We start from the raw sequence: 23,310 nt of genomic DNA, 5'->3' as shown, positions 1-23,310 counted from the left end.
GCGGACCTTTTATTAATCCGCCGCAAAAACGGATACATGAAAAGTGTCCAATCAGAAATTAAAAGAACGGAAATAAACTACAAAGGATAAAAAGAACGTCAAAGAAGAACATATACAATTGTAGTTTGCTATCTTAAAACCATGTACGATCATTACCTACTAATAATATTTCATCGTGGACCCCAATAGTAATAAAAAATGAGGACTTCCTAAATCCACGAAGGAATTCTACTCCATAATGAAGTAGGGTAGTCAGGATATCTCGTATCCGAGCGCAAGATTCCACTAACAATCATTATCAACAGACATAATCAGTCGACCTAACCCTTAACAGCTCAAACCTTAAGTAATCAAATCAAGGAAGCTTAATGCCTCCTTGATTGGTTCGTACCAACGATCACAATAGGGCTCTAAGTAATCGAGGGAGCCAAAGACACCTTGATCGGTTTAGACTAGCGATCACAACAGGAGTCGAGACCTGTAAAAACCAACACCAAACGGAGCGAGCCACAAAAGATCGACTTTGCAAGCGGGAGGTAAGACTAACATACTGACAACGCGATTGTGAGTTAAGGTGGGTGAGGATACTATCGAGGGAAGAAGACAGAGAGGCCGAGAGAAGAACCTGTCACCGGTGAGAAAGGTGGAAAAACCGATCGGTCCAGGTCAAGTCGGAGGTGATGTGCAGCCCATGCATGCTGCCACCACCAAAACGAGCAGATCAAGGCTGTTGGTCGACACCAGCCGCAGTCACCACCGCGTGGGCCACCACTCAGGAAGGGAGTCGCTGCAAAATCACCGGAGGGGAGGGGGAGACGACCACCACATGCACCTTACTGAAGACAGGAAGGAAAGGGGTACCATCTCCATGAAAATCGAGGGCGGAGACATCGAGGAAGCCACAAAGGTGTGACAACAGCTTCGGAGTCGACCCAATGAAGGGGAAGCTTTGGCATGCCTAGAAAGTCGATCTCAACCTCGAAATCGATTTTAGCTTCTGGTATGCTTGAACGCTATGCTAGTGCCGCTTTCTCTTCCTATGCATCTTGACCGATTAGAAAGGGAGGGGAAGGAGAGTAAGGGAGAAAGGAAAACACCACCACCGGAAGAGAGAGAGGTCTCAAGCGACGATGCTCGATGAGTCCGACTGAAGCCGGACGCGCCGGTGAAAGGGCAGAAAGGGCATGGGGGTGTTGGTTTGTAACTTTGTATGGTGGGGATCGAAACATAAAATAAAACGGTATTACGATATGTATGCGTACATCTTAGATTCTCTACCATAATTGCATGAAAAAGTATAGGTTTGGCTAGTACCAGATTTTTATGTGATTGATTGATAAAAATATGCAGCCAGATCAATTCAGCCAAAAGAAAAAAGAAGACAGATCAGATAGAGGAGGGACAGAAGAGAATAATCAATAATGTCCCTTTTTTCATGTATAAATAAATGGAAAGAGTCGTGGGGTTAATTGATTGCAATTCCCTCAAGGAAATGAAGACATGAATTCATTGGGACGTGAAGGAGAAAAAAAGGTTTACATTATAGATTCGGTGAGAAAATTTTCCAAGGACGACTTTCTCTTACTATTTTTTTGGGCATGTATCCTGAAATTCAAAGTTTACTGAGGGTAAAATTTTTCAAACGTGAATTATCTTCATTCACAATATTTCTTATTTAAAGGAAACAAGTGTCGAACCATTTAAACTAATCCGCATTGATCCTTGTTTACTAATTTTAAGTCGGGATGAATTACAATAGAATCATTCGGAATAATTAGATTGAAATCTTAAAAGTTGAATCTCATTTAGTGAAATATTGTAAAATTCTCGGTTTTACTAATAAAATTTTAAAATTCAATACCTGATACTGAAATATATAGAGGTAATATATTACACCCCAATTGTAAGATTATGAGAAATTTTTTCTTTTTTGGGGGGGGGGGGGGGGGGGGGGGGGGTAATTATCATATGACAGTGTATAAGTTTGAGAAGCTGGTTGGGTTCCAAGAACAAACTAAAACAGAAATAACTTATATAAAAATAAAATATAAATTAGTGAAAAAAAAAAAGAAGAAACAAGAAGAAGACAGGTGAACAAAGCAAGAAGGAAAATAAATTGACAGCTGAAAAGATGCTTTGGTAAATGAGATGTGAGAAGAAGAACGTGAGGCCACGTGTTTATGTGCGACTTTGCCCACAGCCCCATCCATTCATGCATCCAATAAAATAATTTTAATTTCCCCATGGCAATAGCTCACATGCCCATGTTCCAACAAAACCCCCCCCCCCCCCCCCCCCCCCCCCCCCCCCCCCCCAAAACACCCACAATACTAATTTCCCAATTTCAATAAAAATAATTATTTTCTTTTTCTCACATTGATATGTGAAGCATAAATATGATAAGATCGGACACATGATCTCAGAACGCTTGAAAGCTAAATGACAGTTTCACATATTTATTTTAAATTTTTTATTATACTTTTAATATGTTTTATGATAGAATTTAAGTAAAACAAAATTTTTTATAATTATTTTATTAGATATCATTAGTTATTTAGGCTTTGTTTGGAAATGGAGTGACTATAAATAATTATATTTATTTAGAATTGTAATGATTGTATTGTTAAATTATGAAAAAAAGTGAGAAAAAGTAATGAATAATTGAGAGAATTTAGTATTAAAAATTGAATAGTTAAAAAATTAAAAAAGAAAAAAAAATAATTGTGTAGTTGAATTGAAGATAAGCGGAGTAAAGTTAAAAAAAAAACTCCAAAACCAAACATGCTTAATATTTGATAAATATCAAATTTTTGAACTTTAAATTTGAATGAATGATTTTTTTTGGATAAAATATTAATATTACATAATATTTTTTAAACTTTTTGAAAAAGATTACATTATCTATGAATATTTCGTAATCTTGAAATTTTTTTGTTTAAAATAAAAAAAAATCTTATCTAAACCTATCAATGATATAACAATATTTAATATATTATGATGATATATTGCTACGTGAATGATTTTAATATAGTTTACATAATTTATTGGTCATATATAATATATTTCTAATACAATATTTATTTTTATTTATTGTAAATTATGATTTATAATAGCTTAAATCACGTATATGATATATAATAAAATTGATAAAAGGGAAAAATAAATTATGTTTTGTCCCGTATAATGCACATATTCCATGATTAGTAATAAAGATAGAATTATCCTTTTTAAAATTCTTTAAAAATATATAAAAGCGTCGAGAGATTACCAATCATTCATATGAAAAAAGTAAGCTATTAGAAAAATTAAAATTGAAATACTTTTAATGATTATACATAATATTCTTCCTTTTCTTTTCACTTTCTTTTTCTCCCTCTCCACATTTTCCTCTAACGTGTCTCTCTCTCACGTTCAATGATTCAATTCAATCTCCCTCTCCTCCCTCTCACCACTTAAACACATTTATAAAATTACTTTTTCTGCTTACAAAAAAAAATCACTTTTTTCTTTATTTTTTTCCCTTATGTTTCATAATCTGTAAGAAAATTGACATGCATAAATTTTTAGAATAAGTATAAAATGGATATATGAATCCCAAGTTAAATAAGTTTTTTATTATATTGACCTGCGATAAGTAATATATATTCAAACAAGTAACATAAATCATTGTGCAATTACCTTATTTTAGGACTTAAATTTATGAATAGAAAACCTATATTAGTATACATGTACAAAATTACAAATATATATTTGTAAAATTATTATAAGTTATTTTGCTGGCTTTATTCGTGGAACCTATAATGTGGTAACTGTAATGTGTGAGACATTACTTTCGCAATTTCGATAATAGAACATTAAAGGTTACTCTAATTCCCAATAAGTGCTTCTCCTCATACTCGAATTTAAGTTCTCCTCTTAGGGATTGAGACTGCTCGCCACTTCAATCAACAACTAATAATTAAGGTCTCGAATTCATATCTTTCTTTATATTAAGTCATGTACATTTCTTGTAATCGAAAAGGAAAAAACTGGCCAATAATTCACCCCGTGATTCCCCCATATGATTCCCAATAATTAGTAGTTATTAATAGGGGTGTGCACGGGTACATGGTAAAATCGGAACCGGTTGGATCCTACCATAACAGGTAGGTTATGGGTAATTCTAATTAGAAACGGGGTAGGGTCCGAGTATGACAATTGAGAACCAGTAAAATTCGGTTTCGATTCCGATTCCAGCTTGTAGAGTACCCAGAATCGAAATCGAAATCGGAACCAATCCTTTCTATTTTATATTATATTTAAGTACAGTAATTAAATTAAGAAGGAAAAAAAAAGGAAATAACTACACACAAGACAGTAGGGTAGCTGCGCTCAAGACAATATTTTTCCCCTACTCCTTACTCTCCTCCCACCGCACCTTCTCTCTACGTACCACTCATTCGACACCACATCAGCACATAGGCACTCAAATCCAACGGTCCAAAGTGGATGTCCATCATGCGCCACCGTGTACCTCTCGTACAAGATCGCCCCTCCGTTTTCCTCTTCCCTCGTCTTCCTTCTCCGTTCACTTGCCTTTATCTCTTCCCTCGGTTACCTCTCTCTCTCACATCTTACTCTCCCGCCTTCGACTCTTCTCAAGATTATTGAACATGTTACGATAACATATTACTTTTTATTGTGTGAAATCGTATTATAAATGTTTATTTTTATGGATGTATTAGCGAGACATATTATTCTTTGCTGTAGATGTATTGTGAATGAGTCATTTTCAATTTTATTTAGCGAAATAAAAAAATTTATTGGTTTCAACAAGTTACTCAGAACCTATGATATAATACAGATTTTAATTTCAAGATTCAAAGGGTAAAATCTAATTTCGAAATTTTAAAATATATTCTTTACGGGTAATGTCTGAATATTGTGAAAAAAAAAAATCTCAATCACCCTAGTTGTCAACCCTTTGATATTATAGGCCTCCAACAAACCTTTGAAATTAGAGCTCTAGCCAACTGCTAATGTCCTTTCAGTTCTTAACCGTAGTGGACAGCTTTCGATTCATCGATACAGTCGATAATAATATACTTTTGCACGAAAAATTCTCCATTTATTTTGTTTAGAATTTTCTTTGTTTGTTGAAGGTAATGAGACCGTACTTCGGTCTCAGAAATTCTGTTCCTCTCCAAACAGTTCCCGTTTGACTGACTGACACACTCAGCTCCTCACCCTCCACCTTTCCACCATTAACCACAAGGACGACTGGTCAATGGCGAATGACAAGAGGAAAATGTACAAAAGTCTTACCTTGATCAGAGACCCAAAATGACCAAATCTGATCAAGGCTTTCTCAAACATGGAACTCAATTGACACATAAACTCAGTTACATCCTCAAGAACAATCCCCCAGAAATTAGTATAGTTGATTCATCATCAGATCAGATTATAGAAGAAGAAAAACAGGGTAAATCTTGAAATAAAAGAAAGAATTAATCACAGGTCAGACCCCAAGCTTCTTTACAGACCAACCCCAGCACCCACTCCAACCAAAAAAGGAACCAAATAAAAATTGACATCGCCTCGTTCCGATCACTGTCCGTTACCTCCCATCCTCTGATGTGAAAGACTCGGCGAACCCGTACGGTCTCGTTGGTATGCTGGTCTGTGTGTTGTCTAAGCTCGGGAGGTATGAGGACGAGGAGGAATCCATGTCGCTTGTTCCCTCATAAGCCTGCCACTTCTTGAGCGCCTGGGGCAGCGACATCTCGAGGTCGATACCATAGATATCATCCGGGCTCTGCTCGGATGGTTTCCACAGCTCTACCAGCGACGACAACACGTTGACTGCGTGGCCCATGTCGGGCCGCTGGTATGGCTCCCTCGCGCAGCAGTGGCCAGCCAACTCGGCCACAGTGCCTATGCTGGCGACTGTCTCCTCGTCAAGGTCGATAGTGGGGTCAATCGCCTTCTTGAACGCCTCCTTGTTAAGGTGCATCCTTCGGAACCAAGTTACCAAGTGCATGCTCTCCTCAGGTTGAGACTCGTCAAGAGCCTTCCGGCCCGTGATAAGCTCCATGAGGATCACCCCGAAACTGAAGACGTCGACCTTCGTTGTCACCCGACCAGTCACTGTAATCACAGTACAAGAAATAGAATCAGCTCGATCCAATAATATCTTGCACGCTAGCAAGTTTTCTTTACCATCTAAAACTTTCCATCAGCACCAAAGACAAGTTGTCAGCTACTCTCATCACAAAAGCAATGACCAAGGCAGTAGTTGGTGCATCTTATTTCATAACACAGCAAAATGTATTGACAAGAAGATGAAATTCACATCCAGATGTTCTATAGATCAACAACATTTTGCAACTTCAGAATTTCACCTCGGTGGGTCCAGAGAGAAAAGATTTCTAGCTTCTTTCTTTTTTTTTTTTCAATCATTTTCAAAGCCCAAAGATGAGTTCTTTTCCGGTTTCCACTGGAAGAAAAATATCTTCTGAGGTGCAATCTATAGCCAGAAACATGACACAGTTTTCTGTAAACAAAGAGCCCTATCTGAAATTATGGATTCTCAGTATGAAAGTGCAGTTCCCAAATTGAATGCAATCTGAAAATATGTAGCCTATAGAAACTAACGGCGTTCCTGTCATTTTATTCATGAATCATAAAATAAAAAAAAACTGATAGTTCCCTAGAAGCTTCACTAACCCAACATAAAACCTTGAATCACTGCGTTTAGAAGCTAATTACCTGCATATTCCGGAGCCAAGTATCCAAAAGTGCCAGCAATTCTCGTCTCAATTGAGCCTTTGCCCTCCGGAGCGAGACGAACTAGACCGAAATCTCCAACCTTGGCCCTCATGTCATCTCCAAGCAGAATGTTTGAGGGCTTCAGGTCTCTGTGTATGAAGCTCTGATGGGCCAACCCATGCAGGTACTCGACCCCCCTTGCTACGTCCAGAGCAATTGTCAACCTCCTGGTCCACTCCAATGGCTTAAGCCCTTCCTTGGCCCAGCTAAACAGGTGATGACTGAGAGTCCCCTGAGGCATGTGTTCGTATACAAGAAGCTTCTCGTTACCATCTAAGCAATACCCCAGGAGTGCCACCAAGTGCCTATGCCGAACTTTGGTCAAAACTGCGATCTCTGACTCAAATTCTGTGAGGCCTTTGCCTGCAATTACTCCACCCTCCATTCTCTTGACTGCAATTTTCGTCCCATCGTGCAGTTCTCCCTTATAGACTGTTCCAAACCCACCTTGACCGAGTATGTTCTCTTCACTGAAGTTGTTGGTAACATTCTTCAGCACTTGAATTGAGATCACCATGTTCCCAGCCTCAACCATCTGGATGTTATCCCCGTTCTCACTTCCGGGAATAGTATAGGCCTCGCTGACAGGTCCCACACTGACGCTGGACCCAGCCACAGTTATCTTCACACTGTCATTGTCAGAGCCACCCGAGTTGCGTGGGTGAATAACCATCGCATTCGGGCTCTGAACCCGAGTAAACCTCTTCTGCTTCTTCTTGTAGAGGCAGAAACCCAACAGACCCAGCAAGAAGATCAAGAACAAGGCCCCGACCACCGAGACCACCACGATTCCGATCACAGCTGACTTCTTCCTGCTTGTGGGGCTGGCTGGGGCTCCTGAAGGACCTTCCCCTCCTGGTGGAGAACCTGGAGGGGTTGAGGGGCTCTTTTCTTTCCCAATATCGGGATTACCATCAACCTTAAGAGCCACGCCAGTTCTAAAGCTTGGTATTTTCCCATAGAGTTGGTTGTTTGACAAGTCGAGGGCGGTGAGTGCAGGGAGGGTGGTGAGCTCCGAAGGAACCGTGCCCGTGAGATTGTTATCAGCAAGGATGAGTCTCCGGAGAGAAACAAGGGATCCAAAATCAGGCGATATTGTGCCGTTGAGACCCATTCTCTGGAAATTTATGACGGTAATGTTCCCATTGTTGCAGGTGATGCCAATCCAATCAGCACAAGGGTTATTCCCCTTCCAAGCCTGCGCAAATCTTTGAGGGTAACCCATAGACTTCAAGATTGAGAGCAGGGTACTCACCCTCGAATCGCAATCACCTGGGCTGGGCAGACAGAAGCTGTTCGTATTCTCAATCATATCAACTGAAACGGAGCTCTTAAAGGCGGGAACTGGACCTTGAAGCAGGTTATTGGTCAAGTTAACTACTTTTAAGGACCCAAGACTAAGTAAACTCAATGGAACAGGACCAGCGAACATGTTATCCCTCAAGCTCAGAACTTGCAGGTCTTTAAGGTTCGAGAAGTCCGGCAATGGACCAGAGAAAGAGTTCGAATGCAACCAAACCTCCTTCAAGGATGTCATGTTCTGTATCACGTCGATGCCCCCAGTGAGCTTACTGCTGGATGACCTCCCGTTGACCCACAGGGACTGAATCTGTGACCCGGCGAGACTCGACGGCAGCCCGCCCTCGAGATCATTCATGGCCAGATGAAACAAGGTGAGGCCGGGGAACACGTCGCCCCGGAAGAAATCCGGGATCTTCCCGGTGATGTTCACGGAATTGGCAGAGAAATTCTGCAGCGAAGAGGCGCTCTGGAGGCTTTCCGGGATTTCCCACGATTGGAAAGGGTTGTTGTCCATCTCGACGGACTGCAGCGAGGACATGCCGGTGAAGAAGTCGGGGGGGACGGAGGTGAACTGGTTGTTGCTGAGCAAGAGGACCTGAAGGGAGCTGAGGCCGCTCAGGGTGGGGAGTGGGCCCGAGATGCTGTTGAACTGGAGCTCAAGCCGCTGGAGCTTGGTGAGGGCGTTGAGGTTCTTGGGTAGAGTCCCCTGCAGGTTCTGGTTCCCGATTTGGATCCGGGTGACCCGTCCTTCGGTGCAGCTCACATGCGGCGCCCACTTGCAGGGGTCCGGGTCGGTCCACCCGAGTGTCGACGGCGCGTTTAGGCTCTCCCGGAGGGCCAGCATTACGTCAGCATCGCCGCCCTGAGCGTCAGAGTTCTGGAGCAGAGAGCAGAGGAGTGCGATGGCGAGCAGGAGCCGATCAAGGTGGGCCCTTTTCTTCATTTTCGGACAAAGGCAGAGAAAGGGTGGACGGAGACGACAGGGGTCTAGAGGGGGATCTCTCAGAAGGGCATCGAAAGCGGAAGCTGAACAGAAAGTTCAAATAAACAGGAAGGTGGGCTAATTTGGTGGAAGAGACAGAGACAGAAGAGGATGAGGAGGAGGAAGATGAAGAAGATATGGACGTGCGAGCACCGAAAAGCAAATGGAAAGGCAGGGGAAAAATGGAGGACAGAGGGGAAAGGCAAGTGGAGTAGGAGCAGGAAGAAGGGATCTTCTTCTTCTTGGTAATGGAAATGGTAGAGGAAGAGAGAGACAGAGACAGACACAGAGAGGGGGAGAGAGAGACAGAGAGAGCACGTGGAGGTGGGGCCTGTAATATCATCTGATACTGATAGCAGTATATGGGCTGTCATCTCCTTTTCCCTCTTCATTTTTTCTTCTTTTTTTATTTAAAATTTTCTTATTTTATTCAATTTCAGTTTTTTCTTTTTTCAGTACCAATCAAGTCATTAATTAATGAAGATATTATGCCAAAAAATCAATCACTCGCTTACCCTGCATATCCATATATAATTTGCCTGTAATACTGTTGATAACTTGCCTTTAAGGCTGTTGATTTACCATGACCTATGAAGGCTTAGTCATGATACTTGCGCATTAGCAGTAGAAAAAGGATGCGCATAACCTCTTCCTTCGTAAGAAACCCAATATGTTAACGTCGGGCGGCCATACAGCTAAAGTAATTTTTTGAATAGTAAATGAACATTTCTAAGAGTTTATTATAGATGAAATGGTAATCCAATTTTTTTTTTGAAAGGCTAGAATCATAGGCCAGGCGTTCGAACTTAATTAGGGGACCAACTGCCAAGCCATTACACGACATTGGGCTTCAACAATTTCCCTAGTCTACAAAGAGCATATATGGTATGGACGGCATGCATGCATTGATGGCTGGTCCAAATGCAGTAAGTGACATAATGTTTCTATATAAAATAAAAGGATAAAATAAGGGGAAAAAATGATTTAATAGAAATAATAATTAATAAAGAAAAATAAATAAATGGAGTGTGGGCTTTGATTCCTGGGCGGGCCCACAGAGCGCAAGAGGCCAAGTTGGCAATTGCATGTGTAATCCAGCGAGGAAACTTGGCAAATGTTCTCTCTTTGTATCTCACTCTCCTACTAAGCGGCGAAGGTATCCGACCGCCAGACAGTCCAACCCCCCAAACACCTGACCGTCACTCACCCCCCCCCCCCCCCCCCCCCCCAACCTTCTTTTTCGGTTTTTCATCCTTCAATTTTTATATTTTTATTACTTGTTTTCCCCTGATTTTATATTATTTCATTTCATTTCAGCTACAAAGGAGTTTAACCACCTAACACAAGAAAATAATAGTATCACCATCACTAATAAGAATCGAAATCGCGAATCGTTTTATTTTATTTTATGGGCTTGCAACCAAAAGTTCGGCTGTTAGATGGGCCCAAAGAATTTAATTAAAGGCTTACAGCTAGCAAGAGATTGACGCTGCATTTGGTTTCATAGTAGAATTTTAAAATCAGATTTTGATTTTGAAAAAGAGTGATATAAATGGGACCCACCATTTGACTTTATATAAATTATATTGTTTTGCTGTGGAAAAAAGTGGTATAAATGGGGCTCGCTCTTTGACTTTGTATGAGTTATTTTGTTTTGTTGTGGGTATAATTAGGTTAAAGTTGTAATTTTAAAATTATACTCACAAACCAAACAAGGCATGAGATTCCAGATAGTTAAGAATTAAAAGAGACTTTATTAAGAGGTATTCTAGATATAAATAGTGTAGTTTAAACATGAATAGTAGATTAATTAACATTTAACCGTAATGGTAATTCTCGTAAATCGGGGGCACCGTCGGAGAGATTCGATGCTTCTGACGAGCCTCTGAAGTCCAGCATAACTTGGGGCCTCTTTGGGCCATGTATGGGCTTTAGAGATTGGATGGGATGAGATGAGATGCAATGGACATCTATGTACTCTTCCTTTCAAGATAGACGCAGAGCCACGCACCTCAGATTTACATCCAAACATTACACCATGCTAGATTGGAGGTCTATAACTATAAGTTCCCTCCAAATTCATATCAAGTAGCTCATACTTGAAGACAGGCAGCCAGGCAGCCTGCTCGGGTGGTCGGACCGCTTGGCTCATCCTTTTTAATCCATCTAAGTTGTGCACGTCAGAGAGAGGCCCCTTATACGGGAAGCACCGGACCAGCTAACAGCTGCCGAGATAGTCAAAATGCGCGATTCCCCTGAAGCTCAAAGGGAATCGTGTTGATTGCCGAGGAATGTGCGCATCGATTGGTCGCAGCCGGTCATTCATTTGCCTCAGATCAAATGTTGGGGGATGGTAGAAACACTATTTATTTCATTTTGAGAGGGCTTAGAAAATGAGCCTCGTTTCCTCATTTCTATGATTTTAATGAGTGAATTGTGGGCCGAGAGATAAGAGTCTTTGTTGGGCCTCCAGAACTCGAGATCTTGGGCCAGAAAAACTTCTTGGACTCGACACTTGTTGGGCTCGAAGTCGATTGAGGATCTGCAGTCCAACTGCTGGCCGATCCATTCGTAGTTCTTCTCCTTTTTCTCCATCTGAATCAAATTGACTAGCCCATCGAGCGATCTCACAGCAAACCTGGTTATAAGTATGTATCGATCGATCAACGAAATTTGTAGGCCGACCTAAGCAATATCAATGAGGCCAATGCATTCACCGGTATTATTAATTACCTCTGGAGAGGGATGTCAAATTAATAATTAGGAGAGGAATTTGAAGTGACAAAACGAGGACGTCCAATTCTATCGATTTCGGGTCCATTTCATACCTCAAAAGTCAACTCTATGGTCCCCTTCTTTTCTTCTACTTGCCCCAACCTGTCTCTTTCCCTTTTCTCTCCTTTTGGGTACAAAAGATGATAAGCTGTTTCCTTGCGATATGCATGCACACACACACAAACATATATATGCAGATCCATAGACACAAACATTCAAAAGAATTTCGACGTGTATCATGATTACATGTGTCCAAAAACAAACGCAAAAATTCCATTCCTTTGCGGCAGATTATGTTTGCATATCCTGTATCTTTGACTTTGCTTGGAAGATTATATAGCAAGACAACTTGGAACCGGTTGTCAATTAATCTTTGAAACGAATTTAGCGTTTTAACGGGCCATATTAATGAAATTTTGAAAAGGATGACGTGGTGGTGCGAAGTAAGAGAGTCGACTATGAGTTAACATTGGCATACAACTTAGACTTGATCAATTAATGGGAGGAGATGGATATTGAATTGATATATATTTATATATATGTATATCAAATAAATGGATTTGTGATTATAATTTATGTTTAATTTAACTATAGGAAATGGAAGTTGGTCCACAGAACACAGTGATGAATATTAAGGAGGAGGGAGAGGAAGGAGAGGGGCCCACTGATCAGACAGATAGGGTGGGGGCCGGTCGTCGCCTTTCGTGAATGACAATTGTCAGAGAGACTCTCCTTCTGCTATGTATTGGCCTTTTCAAGGCGCATGATGTGAAGGCTCAGTCACAATTCACACACACACATCCTATTCCCCCCTTCATTTGAGGAATGCTAATTCATTCATCCATTACCATTCATTCGTTCCCCATCATGCAATCCCATATGATACAATTTCAGACCGAGTTAATCATGTGTGTGTTGACACGACTTTATCTTATGTATCTGAAGTCCAACGATCTCCAAGTCATGCAACCTAAGCTAAGGAGTAAGCAATAGAGAAGCAACAAGAGAGTAATGAGTGCCATATTTATCTTCTCCATGTATTTGGAAGTCTGCAACTGCTAAGGAAGCCAAATGACATACGTATGTAGCAAGTCCGGCGGCCTAAACGGCCGAAACTATGCTAAGTACTTAGGATTTAGGGAAGCCCGGTAAATGGGGAGAGTTCATGCATGCATGCATGCATATGCATGATCATGACTGACATGCATGGGGATAATATCAGTGGCATGCATGCATGACTGACCTCATGGATCAATATATCATATCATATACATCCTCCAAAGAAGAAACAGTGGTTGGTTCTTACCTGGTCTGTCCTCTCAGAGAAAAAGAAAGTTCAAAAACAAACCCTTTTTTATTACCTTTTTCTTTTTCTATATGGAAAAGAAAAAAGAGATTTATTCAACCGAGACTCAATCATAAAGCAATCGATTACAAAATGATTTTGCCTTTTCTCCTTCTCTCTCACTTCACAATATCCCGTCTTTTCTGCTGAGTGACTGCCAAAAGAGTACTGTCACCCCCTCTCTCTTTGCATTTATTGCTCACTTTCATCTTGTATTTTATTATTTTTCACTCTCCCTTTTTTTTTTGGTGTATGTATGGGTGACCGGGCCATGCTCGCTTGCTTGCTAGCTAGGGTTAGGGTTTCCCCCTCCTCCCCTCCTCCAGTCTCTCAGTATCTGTAAATGTCAACCGTAAAAAAGTGTACAAACTCTGTGCTCCATCAGTGCCCCGTTGCAGACTATGCCTTAATGCCTTTGTATATATATAATATAACATTCTGACCGTGGCAGTGGGATCCCCCCGCCCTCTCGTTTCCCCCATTATGTATTTGCATGAAAACCCCTCTTTCTGTCAGCATTGTTAACTCGCTCTTCCCGCATTAAAGACGCCGATCCCTCTCTCCATGTTTCACTGAATAACTCTCTTCTCTTTTAGATCTTACTTAACAGTTTTTTCCCAATCAGATCGATTTCATCTGTTGATTAGTGTGTGCGGTCGCGAGGTTGTGATCTAGACAAACTCCCCAAAATAATCAATGGGCGTGAAAAGCTTTTGCAATTCTTTTTTTTCTGATTTTCTTTTTCGTTTTTCGCTAACACTGAGAAAAGCCAATTAATTGCATGGTCCATTTTCGGCCCTAAACCGTACCGGCTAATGAAAAGCTCATTCGACTTAGTCAAGTCTATTCGAGCCGCTAAATTAATACGTACTGTCGGAGCGAAAGTTGGAAAAGGGATCCATGGGCTTCGTGTGTGTGTATATATATATATATATATATAATCAACATATTCTTAGTTTATTGAAAGCCACCAAGGTTCATATATCATTTCGAGGTTCATTTTTTGGCACTTATGTACTTTTTTGCTAAGAGATGTCATTGGAATTGATAATAAATATATAAATGAGAGATAATCACAGATTTATTATATAGCTAGAGTCCAAATTTAATTAGGTGTGGTCCCAACTGAATGTGGACTTATTGTGAGTATGTTCTATACCTGTCTTGGAATCGATGAAACATTCGCTGGCATGAAGACCCATTTGCCCTATATATCTTATGTACTGTATATAGGAATGATCTGGTTGATTTTGAGCATATATGTATATATATATGTATCATATCATATCATATCATTTTGAAGTGTGATGGAGCTTAAATCAGTTGTCAAAGACACACCTTCCTTTCTTAAATATAAAACAAGTAAAGATCCTTTGTTCTACATTATTTTTCCTTCAATATCTTGCTTTTTTTCTTTTCCTTGTCTTTTCAGAAAACATCCCACAATGCACCCTTAAACTGGTTAGATCAGAAGACAACATGCACTATTAAACTTAGTTAACAAGGTATAATAGCCCCTAAAAAAAGGAAGACTAAAATATCCATGACCTTTTTCTTTTGAATTTTAGTACACTGGAGACCCATGGCGTAGCAGAAAAGGGAAGGGAATGGGAAATCGGGAATATTATGGATCAAATACTGGTACATTTCGTGACTTCATAAAATGTATAACATTTCTTGAGTACTATTGATTAGAATGACCGGGAAAAAACCATATATAGCTGTCAATCAATTTCGTAATCCTTTATATAACTTAGAGCAATAATTGGGGTTTTGTGAATCCTAATTTTCTAATTTTGTTTTGATGAACAATTACTAATGTTACGAAAAGGCCGGACCGAATTGACTTTAGTGCCGTTGTCAGGTGATGTAGCAAGAAATAGCCACGTGACTTGAGAGCAATAGTACTATTCGTCACGGGTTCCACTGACATACATATGCCCCTTCCCTGCTACGATCTTTACCACCATGCACTGCCCCCGTACAAAATTCAAATTAATTCTCCGAAACTTCAACGCGATCCAATATTCTCAGAACCTCAGCTTAAAATACTACGAAAATGAAGTAAATTCTTAGTCGTGGCGACAATATATAATTCAGCCTTCTTCTTAGTTGTCCTACATCATTATAAACATTCATGCAATTTATATCTTGTTCTATATATATATATATAAAAGAAAGGTTTTTACAGGCCGATAATCTGTATTTTCATCATCGAACTGCATCATATAAATATAGTTGACATTCGTCCTTTTAAATTAACTGGATCGCTTTATCTTTGGAGATCGTAATTTCAACGATGTAGACATATTGTTACCGCTAACGCAACAACTCTTGGCTGGCATCATAGCTAGCTCCACAGTTAAAATCCTCTATGCGATCCTAAGTTCATTTCGATATATATATATATATATAGATGTTGTATCGCGGATACTGTAAATATTTTAACCACAAAATGATTTAATAAAAGGATTTTTATGGCATAGCCTCCTTTGGTTTATGTTGTTCATATGTTACATCCGAATGAGGTGTGAGCGTGGGGTACACAACCGGGAATTACGCAAGGTTGTGTGTCTGGTTTCACATGTACTCAGGTTAGCTATACAGATGTATATTATCTGTCTAGGGTAATCATAAAGGATTTCACTTGGCAAAAAATAAAAAAATAAAAAATAAATAAAAGGAGAACCTTCGATATGCAATAATAAGCCCCTAATTTTTTTCATCATCATCATTATTATTAGATAATGTGTTTCCTTTACAAAATAAGGCGGAAATATATTAAAAAGATGACCTGTTCTACCAAAAATGGATTTCATATAGTCTTATGAAGTGTTCCAGCTGTTTGGGGATGAATTTAAACAAATCGGTCCCAAATGAAAGGGGCGAGGGACAAAAAAAATTAAAATAGGGCATTTTTCACTTTGTCCAGTAATAATTTCAATGGCACGTGAAGATATAATTTGCCCTAATTTCATCTTAAACCTTTTTCCATAGGGTAATTCTTGGTGATTTCTCCAACAAGCCAAAAGTTTATGCATACCCCTTTATTATATTAATACTCATATGTAGATATATAACTATCCAGGACCATCTTATTGTCTTTTTTTCATGAGACTACGTGATATATATTTTTATTCTAATAGCTGAGAGTAATCAGTAATCCCTACTTGGTTGTCGGTTTTCCCTAGTCACATACACTTTTAGTAATAAAACCATTTTAATTTCAATTCTGCAAAGAAGGTAAAAGACCGATTATATATATATATATATGATATCCATTTCACCAAAACAAAGAAAATAAATCAATATATACAAGGAAGAGAGATAGGGAGAGGGAGAGAGAGAGATTAAGAATCGAGATGGATATATAACTTTAGAGAAAGGGGATATGTATGCTTTATATATTGCATGGCATGGTGGTCACTTTTTGATGGAAATGAAAGCATTACAAATATGTCACCAAAAGGAAGAAGAAAGAAAACGACTTTCCCTAAAGCCATATTGAGTTCCTGGGAATCACCAAAAGTCTCATTTGGTTTGATTTTATTAAGGGTAAATTACATTGGTGGTCCAAAAAGTTTTAATAATATATCAGATTAGTCTAAAAAGTTTTTTTTGCTATTTGATTGTACAAAATGTTTTAAAGTTGTAACATGATAGTACAAACCGTTATCTCGCCATTGACATAGGTGGACCTTTAAGTTAATTAAAGAAATATTTTGTATCATTATATTACATCTGTAAAACATTTTGGACCATTAAGTGACAACTTTAAAAGAGTTTGAACCATCATGTAACGTTCCAGTAACTCCTAAAAACATATCAGAGGCACGTGTCGGTCACGTTTCGGCCACGTCAGCTTCGCCTGACAGTGTCAATGGTGAGATAACGGTTTGTACTATCATATTATACTTTTGAAACATTTTGTACCATCAAGTAACAAAAAAAACTTTTTGAACCAACTTGATACATTAGTGAAACTTTTTGGACCACCAGTATAATTACCCATTTTATTAAATATATATCATCACCATCATCGAGTGAAATGTAAGAGAGAGACATAGAGAGGTCTTCCTGCCTGCGTGCCTTTGTTCGATACATCCATTACAGTGTCGGGTACAAAGTGGGATCGGGAACAAAGAAAAACTTGCTATTGCATTTGCATGAGTGGAAATTTTCCCTCCATTAACGTCGAAAATGACAGCTGATAAGGCTGTAGTTAATGTACCAAGATTTTGGACCCACGGTGGTATTCCTCTTTTATCCGATATATATATATATATATATATATACACACACACACACACAGATCCATTACACATTTAATAATTTGATTGTTTTTATGAAATAAAATTTCAGTTTAAAACCTAATTACTATATGTTGTGCAATTATATTAAGGTTTATTGTGTGGACACCACCAAATCTGTGTGCATCAATATCTCGTCCCATGTAATGGAAGTGTCGGTCTTGCATCTTGTTTCATTCCCATATGCGCGTGGGACTGCATGGATATTAACTATGATTATATTAACTAATCATAATAGGTAATTTATAGAATGTAATCTTAAAAGATTAATAAATGATCACACAGATATTATCATACCGATATAGTAAGAAAATAATTATGATCCAGTGACGACACAACATACATGTCGTTTAGGATTTGAAATAAGTCCACCGACGAGTAAGGTAACATTGTTATAGGAGAGGGTTAAACACATTGAGGCAATATGTTCCAGGCTTGTCTCACGAACCATCAGCATTGATCTTCTCGACTTGTGTTAATGCGACCAGCGGATCGATTGCCCGAAAGCCCTTTGAAGACATCAAGACATGCATACATTGGTCAATGAAATCGGGAATATGTTTTCTTTACTTCTCTGGGGTTAATATGCCCGCCCCAAGTTAGGTTTCCACAGGGGACTTCATTTAATGGCCTCATTTATGTTGATCGCTTAATTATAATCTCACATCACATGGCTTCCGGGAATCTAGCCCTCGATCTTGAGATCTTATAATTATAATGTATGTCTGTATATTTGTGTGCACATACAATGATATTATACATAATGCATAATTAAATTGTATTAAAAATTTTACAATTAATAAGATATAGGAAAACCGGTACATATAAACGACGACGCTTCGTTCCTTTCCGTTTCGTATTGATTTTTTTTCCATTTCTCACAGCTTTTCTCCTCCAACATTTTTTTCCATCCATCTTTTGACCCTTCACCAACCACCATTACTTCAATTATTGCACTAAAGTTAAAAATAGTTGGCACAATATAAATAAATATATATATATATATATATATATACACACACACACATACAAGATATATATTTTGTGTATTTGTGTGTACTAGGGTTGTTTCTCATCACTATGTCGCCTAGAAGCTACCTTTTCCCCCAACACAGTCAAATCAGTTGGACCAAAAATTTCGGTCACAACCCTTTCTATATATGGTAGCCCAGAAACAGATGTACAGCCCTCTGGTTCTTATTCAATTTAGTTTTAGGGCTTATCCATGGTGTGGTCGTCATCGTGCAATATTTCTATATATGTTCGATCAGCCGGCATTCACCACTGTTGGATTTGCCTTATCATTAGCGAGATATGCACGGTTAAATTCCTAAGGTTTTGTTTGCTTATGGCCAGTATACATATCTGCATAGTTTTCCTTCCCTCTTAGATAACTAATCAGTTTCGAATTTTACGTAATTTATTATTTTTTACCTAATAATTTTCACATGACTTTTCATATCTAGCCCGCAATTGATAAGACCTCTAAAATTAGATATTCAAAAAAAAAACTTGGATTTTAGAGGTAGGCCTCCCCTGTGGGGGAATGGGCAAATGACCAATGGGTGTAACTAAGGTGGTGGAACAGGAAAGAAAGATATTTCCATCTTCCGACAGCCAAAAAAAAAAAAGTAACCGAGAATTACAATACTACACTTTGTAAAATTTAGTCATAGGAACCGTAAAAATATAAACTAGCCAGTTTGTTCTTTTAACATAGAACGAATTAGAGACATCATGTGTAAGTTTCTATCGATAAGTGAGTTTAGATTGCATTAGCTGAGGCACTGGAAAAGAAACATTCGGGCAGTCACAAAATGATACACTGCTTTCGAACTTATGCCTTGATTTCCGACATCGACAATATATCGGAAAGCGAACAATGCTCACGTCTTATAACTTCAATAATCAGTTGATCATTTCTTTGTGAAATGCATAAACCTAAACCAAAGCATGGATGTGAACAGTGAACATCACGCTTCGTGCCCGCAAATATTTTCAACAACGAGCTATACTATAGTACCTGCTAGCTTATACATAAACGATTGAACCCCAGAGAGATGTCTATATATTACGTCTTGTCATCTCGAAGGGTTGGGGTAAATAATGCCATACTTGGCCACAAGATGCACAGATAGATGACAAAGTATGCAAACAAACTAAATTGTGAAGGGAATGATGAATGAAAAGGAAAAATGATGAATGAAAAGGAAAAATGATGAGAGACATTTAATGCTCAATGGAGACGTTTCAGGAGGGCTTGATGAATCTTTCCATTAAAGGGGTAAGGGGCTGATCTTTTGTTATCATGTGGTTTGGTTGCTCTCATTGAGCTTCAAATCGAACACGACACCGTTTGCTTTTGCTATCGACTGCGATCTATAGTGGCCACGGTGGGACTTACTGATTTGCGTAAAGGGCATAGGGTCAGGACAACTTTACTATGCAAATTCATTGTCTTCTTTTTTATCAATTATTCTTTTCATTCCATGTCCTTGATTTCCAATTCATTGTAACTGCCCCGTAAAAAGACCAATGCAAAAATCAACGCTGATCCTGACTAATTCGATCTAAAATTAAGCGAATTGAAAAATGAACTCATCTATCTATATACATATGAAAACAAAATGCGAGTCAAAGTCTTACGTAATCACATCATCAAAAATATAAAACAAAGCCCTCTCGCACAGACACGTCATCACTTGTGTATTAAGAAAATTTTTATATTCTTTTATCATTAATTAAGCAGTAGAATATATAGACCATTTATATTTAAGAATATTTTTACATTCTTTCATCAGAAAAATATTTTCATATAAATTATCGACATATAATCAATGAATATCTATGCATAATGCCCAAGACAATAATATGCAATAGAATATATAGATTTTATATACGCTATCCAATATGTTGATTTTTTACATATGTCCGGTAAAGCTAATTATGTTTCTTAACACACATATATATATATACACCTTATGCTTTGAGATGTACATATATATGGGAAAAAATTAAGGTTAATAATCGAAAAAAGTACAAGCATTTCACATTTTAACAATTCTATTACGAATTTTTTTCTCAATCTAAAAATGCACAAATTTTCTATTTGATAACAATTATAGCACGACGTCAAATTTTTCGTTAATTTGGAAGGAATCGAGACCACAGAAAGCACCGGTAACACCAATCGAGAAGAGGGCGCCGGCAACCCCAATCGGGAGGGTGATGGCCGGGGTTATGGCTCCATCCACCGGAATCGGAAGAATCTTCAATTTGAGGGTTCTCCGAATTCTGGGGGTGGGGGTTTCGATTCCGGCCACTAACCCACCCTCCCTCCCCCCAGCGATTGGGGTCTTTGGCATCCCCTATTACCTCGATTCCGTCCAAATTAACGGAAAATTTAATACCGTGTTAGAATTTTTATCAAATCGAAAGTTTGTGTATTTTTAGGTTAAGGAAAAAATTCGTACTCGAAATGTTAAAATATAAAAAGTTTGTGTTTTTTTTGTTATTAACCCAAAAAATTACAACACATGCATATGTTTTCATGGCATCACGTATATATTGTTATAGAATTTTAAATATTATGTTTCCTTTTATTAAATTTAGATTCTTTCTTTTCAATTGCCTATATATATGTCTTTAATGTTGCTCTAATTCTATGAAAAAACAACAATTCGTATATTCTCAAACGAATGTCATCACTTCTATTTCTTCTTTACTCTGTTTGGAGCTCTCCAACATTCGGTCAAGATTCAAGTGGCAGAGGATCGACTGGTAGATTGTACCTCACAATGAGATGACTTCTTTCCATAAGAATAACTTATACAAAACATGATCTAATTTTCTTATATTTCGTTAGGATTTTGAGTTGATAGCCTAAATTGTCCACATATATCCAATGAACATTTATGCATAATGCTCAAGAATATGCAATAAAATATATAGATTTTATATACACTATCCAATATATTGATTTTTAACATATGTCCGTTAAAACTAATTATGTTTTTTAACATATATATATATATATGTATGTATGTTTGTATGTATATATACATCTTATGCTGAAAGACGTACATGTATATGGGGAAACATTTACAACATCTATGCATATATTTTTATGGCATCACATATATCTAGTTATAAAATTTTAAATATTATGTTTCCTTTTATTAAATTTAGTTTCTTTCTTTTCAGTTGCCAATATATATGTCTTTAATGTTGCTCGAATTTATGAAAAACAACAATTCGTATATTCTCAAACAAGGGTTGTCTCTCCTATTTCTTCTTTACTCTGTTAGAAGCTCCCTAACATCTGGTCAAGATTCAAGTGGCAAAGGATCGACGGTAGATTCTACCTCAAAATGAAAGGACTTCTTTCCTTAAAAATAACTTATACAAAAGAGGATTCAATTTTATTATATTTCGTTAGGATTTTGAGTTGATTTAGAGATTTTACAAGTATATCAATCACTTTAGGTTATTATGTTTCCTTTTATTAAATTTAGATTCTTTCTTTTCAATTGCCTATATGTATGTTTTTAATGTTGGTCGAATTCTATAAAAAATAACAATTTGTATACTCTCAAACGAAGGTCGTCTCTCCTATTTCTTCTTTACTCTATTTGTAGCTTTCTAACATCCTGTCAAGATTCAAGTGGCAAAGGATTGATTGGTAGATTCTACCTCGCAATGTGATTTTTGCCATAATAATATCTTATACAAAAGATGATTCATTTTTTTATATTTTGTTAGGATTTTGAGTTGATAGCCTAAATTTTCATTAGGGATTTTACGAGGATATCAATCAATTTATGGTATTAATTATCTTTTATAATTTACCCAAAATAATTAATTTTCTATAAAATTGTTGCATTTTAATTTACTTTGATATTTGATATTGAGAATTAAAAAAATATTATTGTTTATTTTCTTTAACATAATATTTCTTATTTATTGTAAAGATAAATGTTTGATATTTTTCCCTCCTTTGTTTCTTTCATTTTAGTTTGATTTATTGTTCATAATTGTTAAAGATTATTCTACTTTACCCATATACAGTTACTTTATATTTTGTTGGACATAGTTAATTAATTTATCGAAATAATTTGTCTATATCCAATATGAATGAAATGTTGTAATTTATTGATATATCTAAAACAAATTGGTTTGATTTTTCATAAGCCATATTTATGCATAAAGTGTATACCTACTTCATAAAATTAGTTGCAACTAAAAATTATTTATTTATTGCTCGTGTAATGCGCGGATCTTCAACTAATTTATTTTATAAATATAGATTTTTCACATTTTTAACTTTTTGGCCTGACCGGAATCCCGTTTTGAGCTCGGCTTCCATGTCTGCACATTTCTACACCATATATACGAAACTTCTCGATAAGAAACATTTCTAGGAATGCTCAATAATTATCAAGTCATAATAATCTCCTCTCTAGAATGCATCTAATAAAGAAAAGGGTTACTTCCCGAGATGCGAGAGAGTTAGGGATCTCATATATATAATTATTCACTGATTCAAAAAAATTATTATTATTATTTTAGTTGTCTCTTTATTTAATTTTACAAGTTAATTAAATTAGCCTAGGGTTCAGGAAAACGCTACATTATAGAGAAGAGGGATTATTCGTCAATGCAGCCTCTGAGTATACACTTTGGGCGGTGAGATTGGGAAAGACATAATAAAACCCAAAAAATTGTCCGGAGAGGAAATGTGATGACATATTAGAAGAGGGAATATTTGGGAGAATGAATAGGGAATTTCG

General features: G+C 37.6%; 1 protein-coding gene across 1 annotated transcript; it reads right to left on the bottom strand.

The window, feature by feature from the left end:
- Nucleotides 1-5,288: 5,288 nt before the first annotated feature.
- LOC116204039 (receptor protein kinase TMK1) lies at nt 5,289-9,352 on the bottom strand. The gene is made up of 2 exons (XM_031536077.1): nt 6,748-9,352; nt 5,289-6,126 (listed from the first exon to the last, which is right to left on the bottom strand). Exons 1-2 carry the CDS (start codon nt 9,050-9,052, stop codon nt 5,597-5,599), a joined length of 2,835 nt encoding a protein of 944 aa, XP_031391937.1. The 5' UTR covers nt 9,053-9,352; the 3' UTR covers nt 5,289-5,596.
- Nucleotides 9,353-23,310: the final 13,958 nt, after the last annotated feature.

Source organism: Punica granatum, chromosome 4, assembly GCF_007655135.1.
Source record: "Punica granatum isolate Tunisia-2019 chromosome 4, ASM765513v2, whole genome shotgun sequence".
NCBI lineage: Eukaryota > Viridiplantae > Streptophyta > Magnoliopsida > Myrtales > Lythraceae > Punica > Punica granatum.
This window is presented reverse-complemented; position numbering and strand designations above follow the sequence as displayed.

Bases quoted from the DNA above. Each gene is read 5' to 3' on its own strand.
- LOC116204039 (XM_031536077.1), bottom strand. From the start codon at position 9,052: ATGAAGAAAAGGGCCCACCTTGATCGGCTCCTGCTCGCCATCGCACTC. The intron at 6,127-6,747 runs GTAATTAGCTTC...CTGTGATTACAG, and splicing joins CTTGGCTCCGGAATATGCAG to TGACTGGTCGGGTGACAACG.